The sequence below is a fragment of the Aptenodytes patagonicus genome, chromosome 4 (genome assembly GCF_965638725.1).
Source record: "Aptenodytes patagonicus chromosome 4, bAptPat1.pri.cur, whole genome shotgun sequence".
Classification (NCBI taxonomy): domain Eukaryota; kingdom Metazoa; phylum Chordata; class Aves; order Sphenisciformes; family Spheniscidae; genus Aptenodytes; species Aptenodytes patagonicus.
The window spans coordinates 978806-1005405 of NC_134952.1; the positions used below are offsets into that span (position 1 = coordinate 978806).

The following is a 26600-nucleotide window of genomic DNA, read 5'->3' on the forward strand; positions in this document are numbered from 1 at the left end:
GGGCAACCTGGGCCAGTGCTTCACCACCCTCAGCGTAAAACATTTCTTCCTTATATCTAGTCTAAATCTCCCCCCCTTTAGTTTAAAGCCATTCCCCCTTGTCCTGTCACAACAGGCCCTGCTAAAAAGTTTGCCGCCATCTTTTTTATAAGCCCCCTTTTAAGTACTGATAGGAGAAAGAGTCACACCAGAAGATGAAAAGTTAGCAATGAATCCGTCAACCATGAAAAACAATTTTGCAGTTGGCCTGTAACTTTAGAGAATCCTTACCAAAGAACCTCCCATTAACATTTTACACACTGTACGGGTTTGGGTGGGATGGAGTTCATTTTCTTCATTGCAGCCCATGCAGTGTTGTGGTTTAGATGTGTGACCAAAACAGTGTTGATAACACACCAGTGTTTTAGCTGTTGTTAAACAGTGCTCACACAGCATCAAGACCTTCTCTGTTTCTTACTTTGCCCCCCCCAGCAAGTAGGCTGGGGCTGGGCAAGAGGCTGGGATGGGACACCGCTGGGACAGCTGACCCAAAATGACCAAAGAGATAGTCCACACCATGTAACGCCATGCTCAGCAATAAAACTGGGGGTGTGGGGTTTTTTTCAGAAGTAGCCATTGCTCAGACACTGGTTGGGCATCGGTCTGCTGGTGGGAGGTGGTGAGTGATTGCCTTTGCATTGTTTGGTGGGTTTTCTTCCCCTTTGCTTATTAAACTGTCTTTACCTCGACCCACGAGTTTTCTTGCTTTTGCCCTTCACATTGTCTCCCCAAATCTTCTGAGGGTTGGGGGGTGAGTGAGCAACTGGGCGGGGGCTTAGCTGCTGGCCAGGGTCAACCCACTACACACACATGACAAACCTTCAGATTTAGAATCACAGAATCATTTAGGTTGGAAAAGACCCTTAAGATCACCGAGTCCAACTGCAAACCTAACACTGCCAAGTCCACCACTAAACCATGTCCCTCAGCGCCTCAGCTACACGTCTTTTAAACACCTCCAGGGATGGTGACTCCACCACTTCCCTGGGCAGCCTCTTCCAGTGCTTGACAGCCCTTTTGGTGAAGAAATTTCTCCTCATGTCCAATCTAAACCTCCCCTGGCGCAACTTGAGGCCGTTTCCTCTTGTCCTGTCGCTTGTTACTTGGGAGAAGAGACCGACCCCACCTCGCTACAACCTCCTTTCAGGTGGTTGTAGAGAGCGATGAGGTCTCCCCTCAGCCTCCTTTTCTCCAGGCTAAACAACCCCAGTTCCCTCAGCCGCTCCTCATCAGACTTGTTCTCCAGACCCCTCACCAGCCTTGTTGCCCTTCTCTGGACACGCTCCAGCACCTCAGTGTCTAGTGAGGGACCCCAAAATGTAATGGCTCTATTTCCAGGCGAGAGATCCATTTGTACTGATAAATAAACCATTTTCTTTTCAAAAAAGGAAAAGACCCCCAGGAGGCAGGAGCACGGGGAAGAGCGAAGCTCATCGGGAACCAAAACCCTCTCCTTCCCTGCCCCCCCCCTCCCCTCCCCAAGGCAACCCCGGGAGGACGAGGCGGGGAGGTCCTTGCCACAGGGCTCCGGGAGGCCAGGCCGAGCAGACGGAGGCGGCTCCTGCGGGTGCGGCCCCGCCGCGCTCCGGTTCATCACCACGGACAGCGGCCGCCGCCCCGGCCCCGGCCCCGGCCCCGGCCCCGGCCCCGGCCCCGGCCCGGTCCCCCCTCCCGCGCCAGCCCGGCTCTAAACGCACCCGGAGACGGGACCGCATCTGCCTCCAGAGGAGTCAATTCCGCTCATCAAACGACGCGAGAGGCTTCTCCCAACTGCGCTATGCAAATGAGAGTCCTCCCTCCTTAACCTCTTCCTCATGCTTTCCCTTACGCCTTTCCATTCTAATTGAAATTCAACTCTCATTTCTAATTCCGATCGACTCAAACTTCGCATGCACCCCAAGTACCGCCACGTTTCACACTGCCGCCTGGTTTGGCGAGAACCCACTGCACAGCAAGTGAGAGGTTTTCAGAGTGAGATGGAAGAAGAACTACCGAAGGACCAGATTTTTATTTTTTCACAGGAGAATACCAAAATCGATCAAATCAATGTTTGTTTTCAAAAAACCTGCCCTTCCCACTCACTTTTCCTTTGTTTAACTTCTGCTCTATTTCCATTTTGATGCAGGAGTAAGTAGCCCACCCAGACGGTTTCAGTGCAGCGTGAGGGCTCTGGGCCGTACCCTACAGCTTGGTGCCTGTGGAGTAAGCGGTCATCTCCTCGCTCTGCTTTGGAAGTGCAGCAGAGATGAAGAGGAGAGAATTGAACTGCGGGGAAAAAGGCAGAACACGAGCACAGAACCACTTGAGCAACCCAGACTATTTTAAACTTCAGAAACTTGTTCTCAGTCCTCTTCTCTGGCTGGTCGTAGACTTCAGGGCAACAAATACTACCCAATTCAGTTACAGGTTGTAGCGGAAAATATCATTCTCCTGATGTAACAGCAGTAAGAGAAAAAGCATCCAGCGTGGCAGATAAAACTTGCCAAAAGGTCCAACGCAAGACTGCATCGCAAGAAATGAAGAACACATCAAAAAGGCTCAACACCTTGTGACCTACACTCCGCATAGGTACCTCCAAGCTGCCTTTCCTGAGGGACAAGGCTCTCTTGCACCATAAATCCAAGATGTCCCACTGCATGCACTACCCTCTAGCGCAGGGAGAAAAGAACCACCAACACTATCAGCGAGGTTATGCTTCATGGTTAACAAAAACAACTGACTGCCAGGCTGAGGAAGCAGCAGCAGAAAGGGAGCACACCAAGGAATTAAAACTGCATTTAAAAAATTCTGTCCCGATGCAATCCTTTTCAACACAAAGTATCTCTCTGCCACCAAGACACACGTCACACAGAAAAGGCCAGGTATCTCATGCGCTATGCAGTGATTTATCTTTTTTTAAATGAAGGATAGATACCAAACTGCCTTCCCAAGGAAGCACAGAAGTGGAGGACAGAAAACATAGAATCATAGAATCACAGAATGGTTTGGGTTGGAAGGGACCTCCAAAGGCCATCTAGTCCAACCCCCCTGCCGTGGGCAGGGACATCTTCAACTAGATCAGGTCGCTCACAGCCCCGTCCAACCTGACCTGGAATGTTTCCAGGGATGGGGCATCCACCACCTCTCTGGGCAACCTGGGCCAGTGTTTCACCACCCTCAGTGTCAAAAATTTCTTCTTTAAACCTAGTCTGAATCTACCCTCTTTGAGTCTAAAACCGTTGCCCCTTGTCCTATCGCTACAGGTCCTGCTAAGAAGTCTGTCCCCATCTTTCTTATAAGCCCCCTTTATATATTGAAAGGCCACAAGAGGGTCTCCCTGAAGCCTTCTCCAGGCTGAACAACCCCAATTCTCTCAGCCTTTCTTCACAGCAGAGCCGTTCCAGCCCCCTGATCATTTTCGTGACCCTCCTCTGGACCCGCTCCAACAGGTCCGTGTCTTTCTTCTGCTGAGGGCTCCAGAGCTGGACGCAGTGCTGCAGGGGGGGTCTCACCAGAGCAGAGCAGAGGGGCAGAATCCCCTCCCTCGACCTGCTGGCCACGCTGCTTTGGATGCAGCCCAGGATACAATTGGCCTTCTGGGCTACGAGCGCACATTGCCGGCTCATGTCCAGCTTTTCATCCACCAGTACCCCCAAGTCCTTCTCGGCAGGGCTGCTCTCCATCCCTCCATCCCCCAGCCTGTATTGATACCGGGGGTTGCCCCGACCCAGGTGCAGGACCCTGCACTTGGCCTTGTTAAACCTCGTGAGGTTCACACGGGCCCACTTCTTGAGCTTGTCCAGGTCCCTCTGGACCTGGACTGTTCAGTTCTCATACAGTACTTGGCCCCTGTGCTGAGCCTGCTAATGAGAATAGGGACAAAAGTGCAAAATAACCCAATACTGAAACACACCCCAGGTTCTACAGCCTATTCTGCATCTTTATGACACACTGCATGGCAACATGAAAGACTGAGTGAGGTGCAAACACAGTCTGAGACACTACTGATCACCCCCAAACTGTCCAGTCTCCTGGATTTGATGTTATACAGTTACCTCTTCATCCTCATCCTCATCTTCAACATCCAGGATACCCGAATCCTGCTCAGACATGGGGCTAGTGTTTTTTACCTCCAGATCTGAGCTTGCGCAGACTTCTTTCTTGGACTTCTTTCCCCCGCTTATCCTGGGATGCTGTGATACAATATTGTCCAGGTTTCTTTGCTGCTGCGCCTAGAAAAAAAAAAAAGCAGATTTCACGTTTTACGATAGCATCCTCGGATTTATATTTTTTTTTTCAGCCAAAAGATGCAATCAGTCATGAAATACGACAAATGAGACAAAATAAAACACACACTTAATGGAACTTAGAAATGTTATGTTTTTCCTGACCCAGATCTTCCAAAGAAACAGAAGATTCATTTCAAAACCATTCCAGGGATTATGCAACAATACAAACAATATTCTGACTCTTCACAAATCAAAATGCCAAACCCATCATACTGCCATATTGATCTATTTACAGCACAGATGCAGAAATATTAGCCCATAGGCCATGTGGTGACTGTCACAGGCTAAATTAAAGGACGTACTTAACCGTTGGATTTGTTCCTCTTTTCAACCCATGTCAGCACAAAACATTCCACATCTGGACCCCAGAGGTTCCTGAAAGCATTTTTGTGGTACCCCAGGAGAGCTTAATTATACATTGCCGATGTACAGAATGAGCTGTAAAAGGTATTGAACAAAAAATTTGCTCGCTGGGAGAAGCACCACGATTCAGGGAGCAAACCACACGGACTCAGCAGAGCTCCCTCGAACCGCTGTCGATACCTGTTCCCGGGGCTTTGGAGTTTGTCTGCAGCGGAGGTCAACGCATGTGCTCTGCTGCAAAAACTCACTTGGCTTCCTTATTGTTACCAAGCACAATATTTGACAGGAAAAATGGTTTAGCCCCAATTGTTCAAGAGAGTTGACCAAGAACTTCAAACTGAAGGGGAAGGGTAAGGAGGGGGCATGGCACAGACACTGTTCTTGCCACAAATGCCAAATCATGGCCAAAACAAGGGGGAAAAGGCCAAGCCAACGGATGCAGTGGTTCTGCACATGTGGGCTCTGGTGTAACTAGAAACTAAACGCTCTGAAAACCTGAAATTTATATGGATATATACACACAGATTTATAGGATCCTTCCCATATTTTTCTATAAATTTTTAATATATAGAAGAAAGGTGTATGGAAATCATCCAGATGTCTTTCTGAAAGTATTATTTTAGATGGTAAGTTTCTTTTTAAAAAAAGAATGAGTTTTATATATATTTCAGTTATTAATATAAACTCTATTTCTAGCAATTACCTGTACAGCCCGAATCAAACCTGCACCCGTGTATTTTATTGCTCCCCTGCAACAGGAGAAAAATGAGGTGGCAAAAGGGAACCATCCCCTGCCCCACGCCAACGTGACAGCCTGGCTTTAGAAGGAAGAAGGAATACTAGAAATCATATTGTAGATACTGACGTCAGTGAAACCAACCGTGCTAGGAAAACAATAGAGAATTAAAACAAGCGGAACCTATTAAAAAAACCCAAACTAATTACTTTTGCTACCTGAACTGAGAAAGTAGAAAGCTCTATCTAGGACGCAAACCTTCAAAATTACTTTCTTTTAAACACTTAAAAGTATTAATATCACACAAAAATAATTTATGAGCAAGTTTTATTTTGACAGCCTCTCTCAGCTCAACTCCCTTTTGAATCCCTCCTTGGGAAGAAAGACCCCATCAGAGACCGATCACTTGCGTAGTTTCTAGATCTGAAGAATATTAAAACCCAAGCACGGCACAGATATCCCAACCCTTGCAAAATCCAGTGGGCTCTACCGTTGTGTAAGGCAAAGTGCCCTTCACACCGGGCACATACAATCGGCTTCATCTTAATTGCCAAACGTGGCAATTGATAATGAAATCAAATACATATAGCTGACACTGGACGTGGTTGCCCCAGGAATTAGAGCTAAACTTTACATGATGCGCAGCCCTGTGCTCTGCCACAGCACAATCTTGACCTCTAGTGGTTGGAGAGCAGTAGTATCCTACAAGTGCTCCTACAAGAGAAGTAACGGCTGAGCAAGGGCACTACCAACCAAGCTTATTAAAAAGACCTCTTAAGGGATGAGTCTCAACAATAGGGATTTTTGCAACAAAGCCACAGGAAAAGGTCTGTGTGAACACTGCTGAAGACAAATTTTGCTAGCAATGTCAATATTTGAAGCAATTGGGGGAAAAGGGGTATTTTTCGCATTAGAAATCTCTAACTTCAGAGGCACAACTGTATAGAAAGACATTGCAACATCATATAAAGAGAATTAGGACTTCAAAAAGGGGAGTGAACGTTTGGTTCTTCTGAAGCCCACACAACAAAGATTCGAGGCTCGATTCCACCCTTAGATACGCCCATTTATGACATAAGTTACTCAACTGAAGCGTAATGAAGTTTTAACACTGAATCCACTGTAAACTACACCAAAAGCAAGCCCACTGTACTCATTAAAATCTCTCAAATTTATGTAATCTTTTTTCCTCTAGAAAGGGAAGAAATCAAAGAATGGGAAAATGCAAAGTTTTGGATAAAACATTGCACTCGAAACGGATCATTAAACAGGGCGTAGCAAGATCACAGCAGAAAAAGTGGTCATAGAAGAGGAAAAATCTGGGCTAACAAGCTGAAGGATGCTGCCGCCAGCTCTGAACTTCACTGTCGAAGCCCTAAGCACGTAACATTCAGCATTTTAGGCTGAACACAGAATTAGCCTCAACAGAGGACCTTGTGGACATGTTCTCAGAAGACACATTATCTTGCTCCCCCATCTCTTTTCAAACAAGAGGTATTAATGTCAGCCTTCAGCTTCAGCTATGCTCACAAGAGGAGTACAGTAGTACACAACATCTATTAACCAGATGTCAATATTGGTAAGATCCAAATCAAATATTGGTAAGATCTGAATCAAAAGCCCAAAGTCAAGAAAGTCTGTCCTTCCAGAAAAAGCCATCGCTCTAGGCCAAGGAGTTCAACATCCAAATTCAAACGCCACGTTTTGTATTTTGCATACTTTAAATGCAAATAAACTGAAGTTTATCAAGAGAAAAATTTTGACCTTAATTAAAGTCCGGGGACCTACTGGGAAAAAGAAAAAAGGAAAAAAAAAAGTATGTCCCACCTCCCAGAGAGCCACAAAAAGCAGCCAGAGAGATGCTCCCAATGGCACAAAAGCTTTGCAGCCTACCAAGAGCAATTTTTACCTTTAGGAATATGGAGGGGGCGAAGTTCTAAATTAGAAGAGATTTTCTAGGGGTTTCTACCTTAAAGACCAACAAATGGCCCCAAAGTAACCCAGTCAATGTTTATTCCCTTCCAGCACACTAGTGCACATCACAACACGTAACCCCCATCTCGCACAGCCGCCGCTCAGTCATACGATGGGCGCAGCCCATCAATAGCCGGCTGGGAGCCCGAGGAGTCGGCACGATACGAGCAGAGCCCATAACCTAGGTGTTATGCTGGAATGACACAACGTACACGCCAGAAAAAATAGTAATTGCTTTTCCATTAACAGGAGGGCATTTCCCCCGCCCCCACTCTTGGCAGGAAACATTCTGGACTGAAGTGACCTGTAAGTGAGAAATATCAAATTTTCTTTAACTTCGGCAGGCTTGGGTGAAGTCACTGAGGTTTCAGTTTCACCTTGAGAGAAAGAGAGAGCTGGGGAGAGGCCCAGAGGAAGCAACTAAGGAGAAATTTGGGCTTAACCGCCAAGGAACTCCCTGCTCCTACCCCCATCTCGTTACCCGCACCTTCCCAGGCTGGGGGTGCAGCAGAACAACTCTGCAATATATTTGATGTCGCACATAAAGGATGAAAAATGACCTGCAGAGCAGGCACGTTTGGATTTTAATGTTCTGTTTCACATAAAGGCATCTGTAGGGAGCCCAATGAAGAGGCACACTTTAGAAACCACATCAAAGCACAGGCGACACTCCAGCGTGCCCTCTGAAAACAGAGGGACCTGGGGCTACGGGGGAGGCGAAAAACCCTCAAGGGACCAAAATCAAATAAATCCCCTTACCTTTTGGTGTGGTTTACATGAAAGCAAGTGCATTTTTGTATTATTCTGTAAAATTGCCTCTATTATACAAGACTATCAATCTCTTGACTCTCTGCTTAATGTGACGATTAAAAAAAAAAAAAAAAAAAGGGTAAGAAACCAAATGTCTGTTCATAGCTAATGTTACATTTAGCAATAACACACAAAGCGTTTGGTTCACGTAGCTGAAACTCCCTCCAAGCACAGCTACTTTCTTCATCCACGTGATTAGCACAGCAGTCTGGCAGCCTCCTTGCAGCACAGGAACACCCTACGCCGCTCTGACACGGCAGAAATCCCAGTCCCCCTGACAGGCTGGTTGATATAAGAAGCAAAGGCAGCTTTCCACCTCCAGGTTTAGGTCAGTGACCTGTGTTTGCTGTTGTAACTGGACCAGGGTTGGCCATCAGGCTGTTTAGGAGACCTTCATCTCCGCAGCTGAGAAGCTGGTGGGTTTTGTTGGCTGAATGCAACCAGAAGAATCAACCTCTTTTGCTGTTGTTCCTTGAGAAACAGAAAAATCAAAGAAAGAAGGGAAAAAAGCACTTCTACTTTTATTACATGTATTCTCTCCCCAGCCATCCGCTTCTTTTATGTTACCTGTACGCCACTCCGCCAAGTGCTCAACCTTGCAGGACGTGGCTTTGCAGGTTTTCCCTTCAAGCCTGTCATACAAGAGTCCTAAATACAAGTCCTCAATATAAGTCAATCCTGAAATGGCTGCCACAAGCTTCGGAGCAGGGACTCCACCTTCACCACCCATCGCAACTCAACCGAGCCAACCCAACTGACCAAGCGCACAGATCCGATGTTCTGCATGAGAAATTAAATGTGTTGGCTTAAAACACTACTGACAAGTAGTAGTTGAATTTTTCAAAGTAACTTGAGTGCTTGTGATCAAGCAAACACGGCCCCAAACCTGCAACCCCAACCTGCGTAGCTAAGCTGGGGAATGACATGGAGTAGCAGAGCAGGTCATGGACTTCTCCAGGCTCTGCCTACAGAAGCCATACCCACTGTAAGGGCAAGCTGTTATACCACCTACACGGTGAACAAGCTCCTTTAAAACTCAAATAGCTTTTTATAGCATTTTAATAACTTTGCCTTGTTTTCTGCATTGGTTTGCCAATGCGTGAGTGTGTCTTACCGCCCGTCACCTCCACCCACCAATGAACTGACAATATTTACTTTTTAGAAGAATCTAATTAGCTCTTTCCTGATGAGACAGTAGATAAGGCACAGCAAAAAAAAGAGGGTTTATTATTTACATGGGATTGAAGTATCGCTGCGGTTAGCTTCGGTGGTTTTGATTAGTTACTGCACATTTGCTGCTGCGATTGTTTTATAGACCCCTCTAATGGGCTGAGACACAGAACTTTAAAATATTGTTTCCCAATATCCCTAGGAATGGGATACATATTCCTTAAACAATATTACAAAAAAAGCAGGCTGGCTACAGGGGAAGAAAAAAAGAAAGTTAATAAAAAATGACAGTAGGGCTGGCTCCCTGCCAAAGACCCATTTGAAAGTTATAAAATCCCCCTCCGATCAGATAAAAGCACAGATTATTATTGCAAGGTGTAAACTCAACACACTGACACAGCTTCTGGTTTGAGTTTTAACAAAAAGCCCGTCGCTTGTCAAGATGATAAGAGTTGTTGCCTATCTGCTTTCTCAGTGTTAACTGGTTATCAGAGAAAACAATTTGTCGGAGGTTTGTCTGACAAAGTTCACCATCAGCACAGGAAACAAGGACCAAGAACGTGATTTTTTTAACTCGAATCCTGGTCATCAAAAAAAAAGTTTAGAAATGCAACAAGTTTGCTCTGCCCAACACCCTGCACAGACTTTGCTTCAACCTCCCACTCCTCCTTCCATAAAAATGAGTCTTCCACCTCAGCCCACCCGGTACTAAAATCCAGCTCATGATACTGATATTCCCAAATATCAATTTTGCTCAAAGATAAATTTTTGGCACCAAGTGTGCAATGGGGAACACGCAATTCTCCCTTTGCTTTTGCTTTCACCCAGTGATTTATCCTCATCCCCACACTCCTGCTCCTTTTCCTTACCCGCAAGACGAGGTCAGCATTATTTATATCCTCAGAGTTCACTGTAAAGAGCAACTTGGTTAATTCAGCATTTTATACAAAACCTATTAAACCTCAACTGTTCTTTGGGGAAGCTCCTGCAGTACAGTACTTGGAGAAAGGAATGATCAAGACTCTCCTTTCCTAGGAGCTGTAAAAAGAAGTTTATCACATTAGCACTGATAAGAAGACTTAGGCAACCAAGTCCTCCAGGTCAGCTGTACAATAAAAGACCAAAAGCCATTTTTTACGAAGTCCTTTATTGAGCAAAGTGTTGATTTACACTTCTGTGTGATCTAGCCTCAAGAACAAAATATCTGCAGGCAGGCATCAAAAGTAGCTCAGTTATGCGATTACAAAGTTTATTTATCACATTTACACGGAGTGGAGAAGCTGAAAATTAGATAAGCAGACTAAAAGCAGTAGGAGGACGGCTGTTTTACAAAGTATTTCAAACACGTTAAAGACCGTGGCCCTGACAACTCCACAGCTCGGGTCTTTGTTTAATCAGTCCCAAGCACTTTGCGAGCCAGGCTGAGATAAATAGTTTACTGCTCACTGTTAAGCAACTGGATGCATATTCTTTGATTAACTTTTACCAACAATTTAAAATTCCTTTTTAAATGCTGAGCGCCTTCATGTGAAATCCCCTGCTATATGCAGTACTATAAACCACGCTCTGATGTTGGGGGTTTTTTTTAATACTGCCTTTTCATATAACATTGAAGAAGCATCTCTCTCCCTGACGAGACTTCATTATGACTCAAAGCACAAGTGGAAACTCCCACACTCCGGTTTAACCTCTCGTTAACCTAATTGCAAACGAACCAAACCCCACCAAGTAAGAGAGGGAGCAGCAAGGTAATGGCAACCAAAACTGGTCACAGGTGAGAGGGTCCAACTCTCACCCTCCCCATCCCAGAATGACTCACATGCACACAACCATGCAGGACCAAGCCTCAGCTTTAAGCACTCCCTCATGCAACGGGGACTAGTAATTATTTTCTAAGCAAGGGTTTGTTTCAACACGCTCTCTGACAATCAGGGCATGACGAAGGTAATGGGGGTTTTTTCACTGAAAGTATTGAAAAATCCAGACAGAAGGCTTGCTTACCCAGAGACCAATGTCAGAAGAAAAGGGGATGCAGATGGGGAAGGGAGGGAAGAACTAAAAGGACAGTCTCAGGCTTTGACTTAAGGACACGCTATGCTCCACGCTTGCTTGGGCTCAGTGCTTCCATTAAAGATAACCACAGCGAAGCACTGGAGCTTGCAGCAAGCACCCAACATAGCACCAAGGCAATGTCCTCCTCCATCTGAAAGCACTCAACTCAAAGAGGTCTCCAGCCCCCAGCGCCATCACCCCCAGCATAGCAATATTCCCAGCTCAATAACCGAAGCCTGCAGGCAGCTCCAGCAGCAAGTGCCGGCACACCAACCCTCACCTCTCTTTAAATCGATTTGGGCAGCTCTCCAGTTGTTGTCCTACACCTCTGACCTTGCCCAAGGAAGTTGCAACTATCACACCTATGGCAATTTAGGGTAAAAAGAAGTCATGGATTAGATCTCACAAAAGGTGGAAGGCATGTTGGACTGTGAAGCTTTTCAGGGCTTGATCCATGGGTAATTCTGGAAAAACAATTAGAGCGTCCTTACGACTGCTGCTTCACCTTGGAGATACCACTGCCCGAGGTCTGACACGCTACAGGGCTCTCACGCACTCTCATAAACCACAGTAAGGCAAACGAAAATGTTTGCATAAGCCGATTCCAACATTTCTCAGTGGGTTTACTCACATTTTTCCTTCCCACTGTCTAGGGGGTGCAAGCCATTCGAAGCTACTGGCATACTAAGAAACACGCTGCCTAATATCCCCATTTTATGTGTCAAGAATTGCAACAGAGGAAGGGTTGCTCACTCAGCCAAGACAGCAAACAAGGATTATAGGTCATCGGTGCTTGGGTCTCTGCTCCACACTTACTTACCTTGACCACATTGACCCTCAAAAAGTTATATGGTGAAAAGAGCATTAACCCTCCTAGCCTGGCCTCAGATTAAACCTTTAAATTCTGTTCTCTGTGGGAGTTCCCAAACTGCTGTTTCACACACCCTCTCTCTAGGCCTTGTCAAGCATTTTGGAGATAAGTTTCCTTTCAGGATTCTGCTTTCATTTCCATTTATCGGTCTGGTTTGGGTTTTTCCAAGATTCTGAGAAACCGGCAACGTTCAAAGCACCTATCTTGGATGGTCCTGATTATCCTGGAACACACAGAGACTCATCTAAATACAAGGATAAAGCCCTGAGTGGTGAGTCCTGGACAAAACATTTTTTTGGCTTTTCCACAAGGCAGCTTCTAAGTCCTTTAAATCAGATCTGGGAAGATATGCACAGCAGATACCCTTAGGATCTAACTCGCCGTCCAGATCTGCAGTCAGAAACTATCCTTGACCATACTCGCGATAATCTGAGATAGTAAGTTCCACAGCTGGTCCTCAACTGCATCAAAGCAGTGGGCAGCCTTCCACCAAATCAAGGCAAGGGCACGGATCTTCTCTTCCAACCTTCTTCCGTGAGAGAGAATCTGTACTAGTACGCTCTCGGCAACGGCTCAAAGTAATGTCATCCAAGATGTTGGCACCGATGACTCATCTGTTCTGAGATGCACCCAAAGGCACTTTCACAGACTCTTATGGGCACTGAACTCCGTGCCCTGACAATGCAATGGAACATGCCAAGACGAGATCTGGGTTAGACAGGCCAGGAGCGTTAAGGACAGCAAAGGACCGCAATGGACAGCCTAACGGGACACGCTCCATCACTGGAGACCTAAGACCATGTTCGATGACTGCATGCTAGAGACAGGCTCCGTAACGTCAATCATGTCTAGGAAAAACCTGCTGGACTAGAAGATGTCTTGAGACCCTTACTATCCTGTTTTCTATGATAGAGAAATGTCTTTCCAGTGGTAGGCTAAAGGTGCTCACCCAAACTGCTGTTCACTTCAGAGCGGGTGGTGTTATAAGAAAAACTGCAGAGCTATGTACCAACGTACCAAAGAGTTAAGCAGCAAGACAGGGCAAGGATCACAGCAGTTAAAGACTGAATCCTAAAATCTAAAGAAACCCCTACTATCTAGTTCATATCTCTTGGGAAACACAGACAGCAGCAGTACCTCCACCTTCAGAAGATTTAAAATAAAAAAAAAATAATAAAAAAAAGAGAAAGAGAAATCCTTCTTGGAACAAAGAGTATTTCATTCTGTTTAGGAATAACCCCTATGGGTTTTTGATGAGAAACCCACAAAGCAGATGCCAAAAGGGCTGAGGCACAGAGACTAGCTTTTCTTGTTAAGAACTAAATGGCTTTTTCAAGAATAATCATCTTCTCCATGATCCACGAGCTTTAGGGTAGTAGCAGAAGAAAGCAGAACATTATTTTGTTATTTCTGGTTTTAATTAATCAGAGAATTAAATAGTCACTGCTTCTCCAAGCACGTTGACTATAAGGGGTATTTAATCCCCATACAAAAAGTTTCACTGAAAATGACTTTATAGAAGAGCTTAGATTTCATTTGGCTTCCTTCATTTCACACAGATTCCTCTGTGGAATATTCTGTTGATAAACAGGTTTTTTTCTAAGTGGTTGTTCACCAAGGATAAGATTGCTGGGCACGAGGCTTGGGGATTTAGAGAAGAGATTACAGGAGAGAAGAATGGAATTACACATTCATCACACAGTATTACTCTCTAAAACCCACTCTCCAAACTCAAATCATTTTTTTGTGGTCTTTTTTAACATAAAAAAGAATTTAGTCAACATATTACATAATTCTTCTCTACCACAGTATGCTCCCAAGATTTTTCTCCCCACATTGATATGTAATATTTTGCTTGTATCACAATTTTTAGCATTGAAACTAGAAAGACTGTAAATACACATAGATAAATCAAAACTTGATCTCATCTTGCTTCTGTAAGTTGACATAACATTCATCCTTTAAAGCACCAGAAGTTATTGCTGAGTTAATTAATATTACGCATTAAAAAAAAAAAAAAAAAAAAAAATCTGTATTTAGAGTCTCCAAACTTTCAGAATTCACAATCGGAAAAAACAGGCAAGTCCCTAAATCTGTTATTTACTGGACATGATCTGCCCTCTAAAGGCTAATGGGGAAACTGCAGAGAACTTTTCAGCCAGAAATAAAAGACCTGGAAGTGTTATACATCCTCTTATTTTCTTTTTCTTTAACTCCCTGCCCTCTCCCCCACAACCTACCTACTGTTCAACCACTCAAGAGGATCCCAGGTTCAACTTGACCAACACCTACTTGAGCTCAACCCACGCAGTGACAATTCTGGCCTCATTAAACTCAAAGAAAACTCTGCTGTTGCCCTAATGGAGCCAGAATCTCAGCCCTATAGGTACAGTTTTCTTCAGTACTGAGAGAGATGAGTATCAGGCATAAATAAGATTTAATCAGACACTAGGCTGAATCCCATCTATTTTACAGTTCGATATAATTTTGCAAGTCACTGGCCCAGACAACGGCACTCATATTGCAGCATGACCCTGCCAGTTTGCGAACAATATACATAATGTTTGGCCCAACCATTCAAAAAAAAATCCTGCAAACGAGTCTTTGACCTCAATACCATTGGTGTTTCCATCTTAAACAAGTCAGCTGCAGCAGGAAGACGGGAGGCTGTTAGAGCTGGCTTTCTACTCCTCGTTTCATAAGAGGCAAATATACACCATTCCAATCCACAGAGCCATCAGCTCTTCCAGGCTGATGGGCCTCAATAACATCCCTTGTGGCGCAACGGTTTTTTGGTTATTTGAAGCCTGTTCCTCTTGGTCACAACGTGCTCGTCCCCGACATCCCAACTAAAAAGCAAGAGGTGGAAAAGCTCAGCACTGTCATTCACTAGATCTGAATATGCATCTTTTGTTCCCGTTATGTATTATTTCACAAACTCTGCTTATGAAGTCAGAAAGTATGATCTTGCATAAAGCATTTACACAAATTAAATGCATATTTCCATAGAACAAATGTTTTAATAGTGCACGCTGTGCCTTTACATTGCAATTACTCACTACCAGTACAACGCGGAGCAAAAGAGGAGCCGTGGTAGGACTGCAGCAGCCCAGAAGTGATCACTTGAACGTTGATACAGAAATTTGCCGTAACAAAATACATTGCTAGCTTGGAAACCTGTAATCTCCCTTTGTGTGCAATCATTATAACACAGCCGTATCGCTTTTCTAAGGCCAGGAGTGGGTTTTTGGATCTAGACATCTTCAAAGCTGTGTGCTTAGTTCTCCCTTTGAATTCCCTCTGCATGGATCCTGAATGGGAGCCGGGGTGTTAATATCCTCAGTTGACATTAACGGCATTCACAAGTGTTACATCCTTTCCAAACAGGTTGCTTTCATTAGGGTACCTTAATAAGGATTAGAGCAATCCGCTATTCTGGATTGAAATTTTTGGCCAAAGTACCTGCCGAAGAAGATGTGATGTACGACATTAGCCCATCTTGTCTGCAGACACAGTGTTGGAAAGGGATTTTCTGTTGAATTTCAGCTGAATCCACTGAAGTCATCGCTGGGGTTTATAAATCAGCGGTACTCTTTGGTGACAAACTTCCTTCAGAGCGACATGTGGTACACAAGAGAGGAGCCCAACCTGGAGGCATTTTTTCGAAGCCCTAATTCTGCTTCTCCCCCCTCAAATGCATTTTTTAGGAATATTCAAGAAGAAAAAGAAAACGCCCAGTTTCCAGGGCATCATTTCTTATCCTCATAAAGCACTGTACGATGGCTTAGATTTAAAGACTGAAATTTCAAACCATTTCACCATTGCCACACTTCCAACAGCATGGAAGTAATAGCAAAAAAATGACAATGAGAAAAAAGAAGAATGGGAGGAAAGCACACATTTAAATTATCTGGAATAGGAAACGACCATCTCTGCACAAACAAGCTTTAATCCCTCAAGCACCAAGCAACTCCCATAAGCTTTCACGAAGCTCTTCTACACTTTAATGCCTCTTCAACCATTACAGTCAACTAATCCATTTAATTTAATCACACTTCCCTAACAACCTGTTTTCAAGAAAAAATTAAGGCAAAGGGTATCTAACGTAACACACACTGCCAGTAATAACCCAGCATTTAGGTAGAGATTTCATCCAAAGACGCCAAGGGGTCTCCCAGCAGGAACATGCTGTCACTATTTTACGGACATGGTAAGGAAATCCTTGCTCAAAAAAAAATTTTTAAAAAATTTTAAAAAAATCAAAGCAACAAAAACCCCATTGACTGAGCCTAGATTTGCAGGATTGAAATGCTGAGGAGTTTTTCCGGGGTGTCAGAATTAGCAGAGCAAGAGCCAGCACTGCTACCTACCAGCTCACCAGCCCTTCTTCTGACCACCAGGTAAGGCATCCTTCCCACACTGCCAGGCCCTGCTTGCCTATATTTAAAACTCACAGACTTCAAAATTACAATCACATTTTTAAAAGACCAAAATAAACAGCAGCTTGTACAAAAAAAGGGCAATTAGAAAGTTAGCATTCCTCCAACTTCTCGTTAGTAAAAGTTTTATAACCCTCCAACATGTGGCAGTCCGGCATAAAACCTGGCAGAAGGAAAAATGCCCTTGTCTACCTTTCATAAATATAGCAACATTTCAGCGTTGGCAAAGATGGCCTGGTTCCTATTACTAGCTTTTTTCCATTTTAAATTTACTAGTTAATTTTATAGAAACAAATAAAGGGACCTGCATATTATAAATCTATTAAGGATAAAAAACATAACTCTGAAAAAAAAAAAATACAAGAAAAATCTGACACCTTCCCTCCAGCCCTTTCCAATTTTAATTTATATACCTTTTAAAAGAAAAAAGAGCCTTTCAATTGAGCTGGGAGGTCTTCCCTTAGTCCCCAGCAACTGGCGCACGTGTGGCATCGTTGTTCATACCTCAGCAACATGCAGCTTAGCTGACCCATCCCCTTTCACAGGTAACTAACTCCACCTGCTACTGATAAATAGGAAAAAAAAAATATTTTTTTTAAAGTATATTTTCCTCTAGCCCCAATATGAGGTTGGTAAGGGAAGCTGAAGAACAAAATGCAATAGGGTTTCAACTGTTATGCCTCCATCTGGAGTTAATGGGGTTGCACCTGCTTTTCATAAGGTGTGAACGTGACCCCCCAAAGTGCTCAAGTTAGGCACCGGTACTGCCTCGAACCAAGCTAACAGTGGGGAGGTATCTCCATGAGGGATAAGGTTAGGAAACAAAACATAACTTTGTATCGTGAGGAACGCATTAGATTAAGAAAAAAGTCATTAGAAGTCAACACAACCAACCATTATTGTTTTCCTCCAGCATCAGTGAAATTTTATGCTAGCAAAAACCCAACTGGGTTTGCTGACCAGCAGCTACAACAGAGCGATAGGGAAGTGTCCGGGCAACATGCGGTGAAGCAGCTGGTGAAGCAGGTTCAGCTGTGCTTCAGCGCATGGCTGACTTGGCCATTGCTCTCCTTTGGGGATTTCACGGCCTCAGAAGTTCCTGGGAAGCGTTCCTCACCACAGGACCAATCTGGTCTGCACATGGGACTGAGTAACTCCATGGGACTGGTTGGGGCGGTAGAGGATGACAACACGGCCATCGGGATATTTATAGGAACATCTTCAACAACAACTGTTTGCACGGGGCATAAGTGTGTCATCAATTCCAGCACTAGGCCATAGATCAAATGGGAAAAAGGAAAAAAAAAAGGGGGGGGAAGGAAGGGGAAAAAAAAAAGCATTGCCAGCACATGCTTCTCTTTCAAAACACTCCCTGGACCATGAGTTTTCAGTGCAGCTGTAACGTCTAAGCCTACAACTGATTTCCAGCTCATCAGATTTGCCTTTTCTTGCGACTTTTCGTTACTGATCCAGGATTTACATGTATTTTTACAAGATGGGATAGGCATATGCATTAATGTGCTAGTATCTGAGCTACAACCACATCTTCCAAAAGCAGTAAGCAACCACTAAGCTACTGGTTAGAGCTTTGGGCAAAGGGAAGCAAAGAACCTGAGCTCGACTGAATTTCTACATCATTTCTAGTCTTCTAAATTTCATTTCTTATTGGAAGAAAAGAGGAGAACGCTTTTCTTAGCTCCTGCGTATTGTCACAGAGATATTTGCTCCCTTAAAACAGGGCAGCCTGTCACGTTCATCTCAGAACACAAAACTGGATTTTTCTTTTTATGCAATCAGGGGACAGTTGAGCAAGAAAAATGACGGGAGAACGAACTGCAGACAACCCCCCCAAAAAACAGAAACACTTTTGTCTTGTTATGCCTCCCTCACCCATGTGCAGCAGTGTTGGACATGAGCACGTTGCCCAGAGCTCCCAAGGGTGGATGCAAGGAAGAATCACACCTAAAAGAACCTTTATTTTTCCCCTAGCACAGTGACTGGTAGAGTCCACGTCAGAACAGCCCCAAAGATTTGCTGCTGCAAACAATCAGAAAGTCTTCAAGGACCTGGAACCTCCTCATCCTCCAAATAAATTCCAAACTGCCTTTTTTTCCCCTTTCCAAGTAAAGTGGAAAACAGAGATCCTCCCATCTCCCAAACTCTTAATAGTGTTGTTCTTAAAATGCTTTGGAGATACTTCAATAGAAATCACTGAAGAAATATTAAATAGAATTTCATCCTAAAGCCTTGCAGGTCATTTAAGGGCCAGATCCACGGCTGCATTCAAGTCTCATTCTCTGTTTGCCAAATAACTTCTCATTTAAGGCGACAGGCATCTGGGTGCTTCAGAACTACATTGGAAACCTCAACAGCTTTGCCAGTCTTGCACTACAGAGTTTATACATACCTCCTTCCCTACATATTTAAACTACTTTGTGAGCTAAATCACAGATTCTCTGCAGTCACAGAAGAACATTAAATAAAAGTAAAGTAAAATTTGGCCATCCTTCTACGATGCATCGCTACCAACCATCAAGCTTAAGAGCTAACACAGCTTGATTTTCAGCTCCCGAAGTCGGCTTACAAGTCTGACACTAATGAAAAAAAGTACGTCTGAGCACAGTTGCAATGCGAGACACTGAAAAACAGCAAAAATATGCTACTAATTTCTTGCTTAGTATAAGCACACTCCAAAGATTTGCGTTGACTTTTTAAAACTACTGCAATTAGTTATAAATGATTAAGTGAAAGACTCCGACTCCGTCCAAGTCACAGAGGATACAGACACTGACTTCAGTTACTGCTCTGCTAATTGAAGTACTGCTCAACCCAAAGTTAACTTAGCGTGCAGCTAGTAAAACGTCTGATTCTCTTCCTTTTTACAGCGACATTTTAAAAAACACATTATAAAAAGTTAGCATCATGCTACAGAAATACGCCCAGAAAGACTGGGTTGATTTCTCTGCCGATTCTTTTCTCCTTAAGTTGAAACATACACCTCGGGTAGCCTTTCGCATACACTTATTTAAGAAGAAGGCATGTTATATATGAAATATGAACTTTCCAAGTTCACCTTGGAAACTAGGCTTGGGTTCTCATCTTGCCTCCAGGAAAGAAAGAGCAAGGAATGGTAAAGAGATGGTCCATTTAAACGTTGGGAGAGTGGAAAAAGATGAAGGAAATAGTAACACATGTAATTCTGTAGAAGACTTCAAGCACTTTATCTCAGCATAAGAAAAACACAGACCCGTTGGAGCAGGTCCAGAGGAGGGCCACGAAAATGATCAGGGGGATGGAACAGCTCTGCTATGAAGAAAGGCTGAGAGAGTTGGGGTTGTTCAGCCTGGAGAAGAGAAGGCTTCAGGGAGACCTTCTTGCAGCCTGTCAGTACTTAAAGGGGGCTTATAAAAAAGATGGCGGCAAACTTTTGAGCAGGGCCCATTGCGACAGGACAAGGGGGAATGGCTTTAAACTAAAGGGGGGGAGATTGAGACTAGATAGAAGGAAGAAATTTTTGATGCTGAGGGTGGTGAAACACTGGCCCAGGTTGCCCAGAGAGGTGGTGGATGCCCCATCCCTGGAAACATTCCAGGTCAGGCTGGACGGGGCTCTGAGCAACCTGATCTAGTTGAAGATGTCCCTGCCCACGGCAGGGGGGTTGGACTAGATGGCCTTTAGAGGTCCCTTCCAACCCAAACTGTTCTATGATTCTATGATGTTTCAGGGCTCAAAAAACCAAATGTCTTATTTACACGATCCACACTGGAAACGAGCAGGTTAGATCTACCAGAGTTCAGATACCAGTTGTTACCCTCTAACATCCTTGGGGCTTCAAGAGCTGATTTCAAGGTCTCTGGACCCTCCTTTCTCATCTTCTACGTTACCTCCTAGCACAGCGAGCAAAACACGCTCCCCTGGATGCTGGTGAACTGTGACCGACCGTACCTGCCAAAAGGCTTCGCATCCCTGGAGATGCGTGTCATCCCATCTCAAATCCACACCAGGTACCCACACAACAGCTATCTCAATCCTAAGACACTTCCACTGGAATGGAAAGTTACTCAAATTAATGACCTGAGTGACGCTACTGAGAGCCCCGAATTACTTTCAGACATTTTTCTTGACATTGGCCTGATGATTTACTGAACTGCGAGGCTGCACTACTAAAATAAAAGTACAGTGTTGCATTACAGAAAAAAGAGTTTGCAGGATAGAAGGTGGCTAAGAATGTACTATAGCGAGCATTCACTCCACCAACGGAAAGGGAAACAGGGATTTACTTTCCCAACAGGGCAAAGGACTAATGCAAAGCAGTAAATCATTAATCCCGAAGAGGGACAGACTTGTCTCCTGGAGAGATGAAGAACAGATAGATCAGCATTTTTTTATTACAAGTAAAAAGGTTCTGAACCCTCAGATGAGGAAGTCTTAGTCTTTCACAATTCAGGATGAAACTTCATAATGAAATAAGGAAAAAGAAAAAAAATCCAACATCAGCCTTGACTTCTAAGTCAGGACTCTTCTAGACAGTTACCCGCATAAAGAAGAATGCAAAACGTGAACATTTCTTCAGCTGGTGGGGAGGAGAGGGAGGAAGAGAAGAAACAAGCCTGCCTGCTCCTCTCACTGGACAATACATTTTTTCCATGGCTAAAAATGTGCTAGCCAATAGTCAATAGCACTGGACTTTCCCTCACTCCCTGGTATCATCTTTAGGCATGAGACAATAAAATCCTCTAATCGTTCCATTTCTACCATTTTCAAGAATACCTTGCTTGGTTCCAGGAACCCACCAACCAGTCTATTCCCTAGAGACAGATTCACGTCAGAAGAAGAAAAGGTTCCTCAAAACCTTAACAAAGAAACCTTTACCTAAAACATCTCAAAGAAAGCTCTTCTTCCCAATGGTTATTTTTAGTTTTTAAGGCAGTCACCCAAAATTTCTTTGGAAAAGGATTTCACATACTAGATTTCATGGAGAGCTACCCTTTGTAAGGAGAGGTTTGCAGCTCACCCTCATTGCAGGAGAATCCCCATGGCTGGGCCATGCGCTATTTTGTTGAGCCAAGAGGAGAAACACCCTGCGCATAGGATGACAGGCCAGCACCCTACATACAGACACCACCAAAAAGTTCCTGCAGCTCACTAACCTGAAAAATAATACAGGCCAATTCATTTGCAACTGGAAAAGCCAAATGATTCCAAAGAAGAAGAAGATTCCAAAGAAGAAGAAGATTCCAAAGAAGAAGAAGATTCCAAAGAAGAAGAAGGTCAAAGTTTTGATTGGACCAGATAAAGTTTTTAAAACTCTAACGCAATTTCTCTGTTTTGCACACACAAGTTTAAACACTAATGGCCAGATGCATTAATAAGATTGATGAAGGTAACACAACACACAAAACCATGCAACACGGCACCAGCCCACCTAGCAAGTGACCCAACCGCTCACCTCTGCTGCTGCATACCCCTGCCCTATGCTCTTAGAGGACCAAAAACACAACTGGAGCTGAAGATTAAATAGTTAGGCTGTGCACGTTACCCAGTCCAAACTTCTTCACGTCCTTCAGCCATTTAGCAGTGTCAGTCTTGGCTGTGTGATGATCGGTTATGCAAAATGCTACTCCTGGTACTCAGGGAGGGTAAAAACCACCATCAAATACAACAGGGGATTAAACTACTGCAACAAACTGGATAGATAAAAGGCACTGTGGAAGGACGCTGTCCCCTTACCGGTCCCAAGGGACATGGAAGGCTGATGCTAAGCCTTCTTCCAAGCAGCCATTGGGACTTGCTAGACACCAGGCAGGATTTCTGCCCCTCTGTTGCAGCTCCTGAGCTGCCCGGCCTGGAGTTTGCAATCACCTCCTGCCAGCCAAGAGCCGAAGTAAAACAAGATTTTAAAAATAACCTTGAGAGATGCTGCAATGCAACATGCAAAAAGGAAGTTGGCTGCTCTCCTAATTGGGGGAAGAAATTTCTATTCCAGTGTGCTAAATGTGAAACAGAAGGAAAAACGAGAGCCCTCGCGCTTATAAGGTGCTACTGTGGGAAGTTATCAATAAACTCTCCTGGAGGGCAATGGCAACAGCCCAATTTAAAGCACGTTTTGCTGACCAGGGGTACTGCCTGGTCTAAGACAGAGAACTGTGCTATTTCGAGAGAGAGATGCTGCGAACAAATGGAAATTTTAAGTGGTGCTAAGTGAACCCACACATCACACATCTACAGGCTGGGTCTAGAAGATTGCAGAGAAAGCCAGGAACGGTAGCTGTAGTTCAGGAAGACAAATAGATCACCAATGTAATCACTGCTTTCTACAAGGACAGAAAAGACAAGGGTCTTCATCAGGAGGGACGGACAAGCCGAGCTGAGGTCTCTGATGCAAGGTCTGTGAACACGACAAGGGAATTTTGTACTGAAAGCTGAAAAAAATTGGGAAAGACCTAAGCAATGCTGAGTAAAGAAGCAGCTCAACAGGTGGGTGAATGCCAGAAGAAAGAGAGCCACGGGGACTCATCCACACCCCCTATGCAACAGCAGTCTCCTTCAGGAGGAATGGCCAAGCACCATCCGTTTATCCCAGGACTTCAGGAGTCCCAACACAAAGATGGTCAACTTAATGTCCAAGTAGATACTGGAGTATCATGTCCTGGAGAAGATGGCTTTGTGAATATTTGGAAAAATTACTTATTTATGAGGATACAATGGTCAACATGGCCTGATCCTCTTTACAGGGAAATTTCAGTACTGGTATTTGCCTAACTGTGGGCAAATGGGGATACAAGTTCAATGGGATATTAGGACTCTACAGGGCAGCACCCTCTGTTGAACACAAGCCATGACAGACTTTGGTAAACAAGTTCTGTGGGTCTGGATTAAGAACAGATCTTGAAGCAGGAGAAGGAACGCAGGGGGGCCATTATATCTGGTCCATGACTAAAACCTTTCCCATGCCCCAAGCCAACCCTTCATGGGATGACCGATGAAGCAATCTGCTACAATTTGCTTCTGCCATAAAGAAAGCCTATTCTCCCACAATCCTGAAGCCACCATATCTGGGACCAATGTGTTTTCTCAATAGCAATATAAAACTCTCTTCATCCCTCCCTCTCTCCCTCAAGGTGGCAACTGCCATTCAAAATGACCAATCCTACCAACTGAAGGATCCTAGTATGCACGTCTTAAGATCAACTCTCCAGCTCCCCGACAAAGCCACAGAAAACAAGTGACTATAGATGCTAACCCCAGATATAGACAAGCTTTGTAGGTCTTCTGGAAAGAGTTACCAAAGATAAAACAATCTTTCAAGCTTCTGATTTAAAAGGGACTTCTGGGCTATGCCTGTCTTAAAAGCCGGTATAAATTTGCATTTATCCCTGGAGGCTCCTAGTACCAAAGGGTTCCCATTGGGCTTTAACAATGCTACTTGCCCTTTTTCATGGAACAATGAGAAATTCTAGTTCTCTTGATGGATGCTTATCCTCTACAGAAGTCAAGAGCAAAAATGTGAAACGGATACTGAGCATCACAATGTTCTTACAAATCAGCAAAACATGATTAAGAACTCAGCAACAAGTAATGATGATGTGTTGAAAGAGATACCAATCTCAACATAAGAGCCAGCTCAGGTTCCTCCCAAGCCCTTTTAGCAAAATGGATCTCTGCTCTTCTGTAGGGCTCTCGGCAGAGATTTCACTCCTAGTTTTGTCAAGATTCCCTACTGTAAAGGCTTTAGAGGAAGAACAATAAAAGGAAAGGGTAAGAAGTTAAGGCAATTCAGAGTCTAAGAAGTCACTGAACTATTGCTCATGCAGACTTCAGAAAACCGTTCATCTTCTGAATGGAGCCACCAAGAAAGGCATTTCAGTGGCTCTGACACAACAGCCATCCTTGTGGGAGGTCTAGTGAAAATTCTCAGTGCCTAGGACTTACAAAGCCGGGAGGAAGATAACGTTGCTTAGCAGAATCACCCAAGAAAAGCAATTGTCTTTTTAACAGAGAGGACAAGAGCAAAATTCCTTCCACGCATTTATAGCCAGAGGCAGCTTAGCCTGGCTAAAGCAATGCATACAGGTGATACTTCAATATTTAAGATCCTCTACCTAGCTCAGGAGGTAGGAAGACTCCAGGAAGACCACAGAAATTCCTAGAGACCTACTGGCCACGAGCAAGACAGCACGTTAAGAGGTATGGGAAGGTATGCATAGTGTATTTGAACCGACCCAAGAAATTTCCTATCACAAAGGGTATTTGGTCCTCAGCAGAAAACCAAAATTGATTACACTGGACCCTCGCCCATTCACAGGGTAATAAGTATTTGTTGATAATTACAGACACTTACTAAGCAGATTAAAGCCATCACTCTTAAGCAAAGAGACCTAAACACAAGTTGAAACATGTTGCCTCCACCTGAGGACTCAGACCAAGAATCCCACTTTGCCGTTCATGTTCCCCAAGAAACATGAAAACATGTTAACATCAAGTAGAAATTTCACATGGTTATCTGCACATATTGCATCTGCTGAGCGCTACAGCTGAATGTCCAAGAGGCCCATGAAAAACAGACATTTTATATCACTTTCAAACAAGTCCCACAACAGAAATGACCCTGGAACAGGTGAAAAGCAAAATCATTATGTGGATTTATCGCATCAGCACTCATGGCTTGGATCGTTCGCTAGAAGTGAACACCATGGAAACTACTTCAGCAAATTCACTTTTCCCTCTTTCTTTGCCTTTGGAGGCAAGAGAGCAATTTTCTATGGTGAAGATGTCAATGAAACTCCAATGCTGGGCACCAGCTCCACAAATTCCTTGGGCTTGGGCACACTCCACTTTGCTGAGCCAAAACCCAGAAGCACAGAACTGCTTCCTTGGTTGCACAGGATGATTTGAACCATGTGAAACACACATGTCACAGAAGCTTTGCACCCAGAAGCACGACCGCTATTAGCTAGCAGCTTTGTGAAGGTTCTTGGTGTCCATAGATAAGAAAAATAAACAAGTCCACAAGCTCAGCTGCTGTCTCCAACAGACCTCCAGCAAGCATGTCCTCAGTACAAGAAAGACATGGACCTGTTGGAGCAGGTCCAGAGGAGGGCCACAGAAATAGTCAGAGGGCTGGAAAACCTCTGCTATGAGGAAAGGCTGAGAGAGTTGGGGTTGTTCAGCCTAGAGAAGAGAAGGCTCCGGGGAGACCTTCTTGCAGCCTTTCGATATATAAAGGGGGCTTATAAGAAAGATGGGGACAGACTTCTTAGCAGGGCCTATAGCGATAGGACAAGGGGCAACGGTTTTAAACTAAAAGAGGGTAGATTCAGACTAAATAGAAGGAAGAAATGTTTTATGCTGAGGGTGGTGAAGCACTGGCCCAGGTTGCCCAGAGAGGTGGTGGATGCCCCATCCCTGGAAACATTCCAGGTCAGGTTGGACGGGGCTCTGAGCAACCTGATCTAGTTGAAGATGTCCCTGCCCATGGCAGGGGGGTTGGACTAGATGGCCTTTAGAGGTCCCTTCCAACCCAAACCATTCTACAATTCTATTCAACCTGCACATCCCATGCATCTGGCAAAAGCTGGACATCTAACCAGCCAACCCACCCACCCCAGTGGTTAAGATCAGCTGAAACAGGTTTCCTGGCTCAGCCCCTGAGCTGAGCAGACACAGCAGTGACCGGTGTAGAAGGTTAAAGCAGAACGAAGATGGGTAAACTCCAAATTAAAGTCTGAAATTTCCTCCTCTCGCCCCATTTTTGTTTGCAGCAGAGAGAGGTTCCCCATCAACATGGCCTTCTCCCAGGGCCTGGTTCTTTCTAAAAAGGAGTATTTTCCTCGGACACTTGGCATTTTACAGAAACTCTGCCAGAATACCTTCTACCA

General features: G+C 44.3%; 1 protein-coding gene across 4 annotated transcripts in view; it reads right to left on the reverse strand.

The window, feature by feature from the left end:
• The window catches only part of EXOC6B (exocyst complex component 6B), a 319252-nt gene that overhangs the window by 165723 nt on the left and 126929 nt on the right, over positions 1 to 26600 (reverse strand). For 3 of the 4 annotated variants that reach the window (XM_076335627.1, XM_076335626.1, XM_076335625.1), the window contains exon 7: positions 4074 to 4250. In XM_076335627.1, coding sequence (XP_076191742.1) covers positions 4074 to 4250 — 177 coding nt within the window. The remainder of the gene's footprint in view (positions 1 to 4073; positions 4251 to 26600) is intronic. The other variant, XM_076335628.1, reaches the window with a different exon arrangement.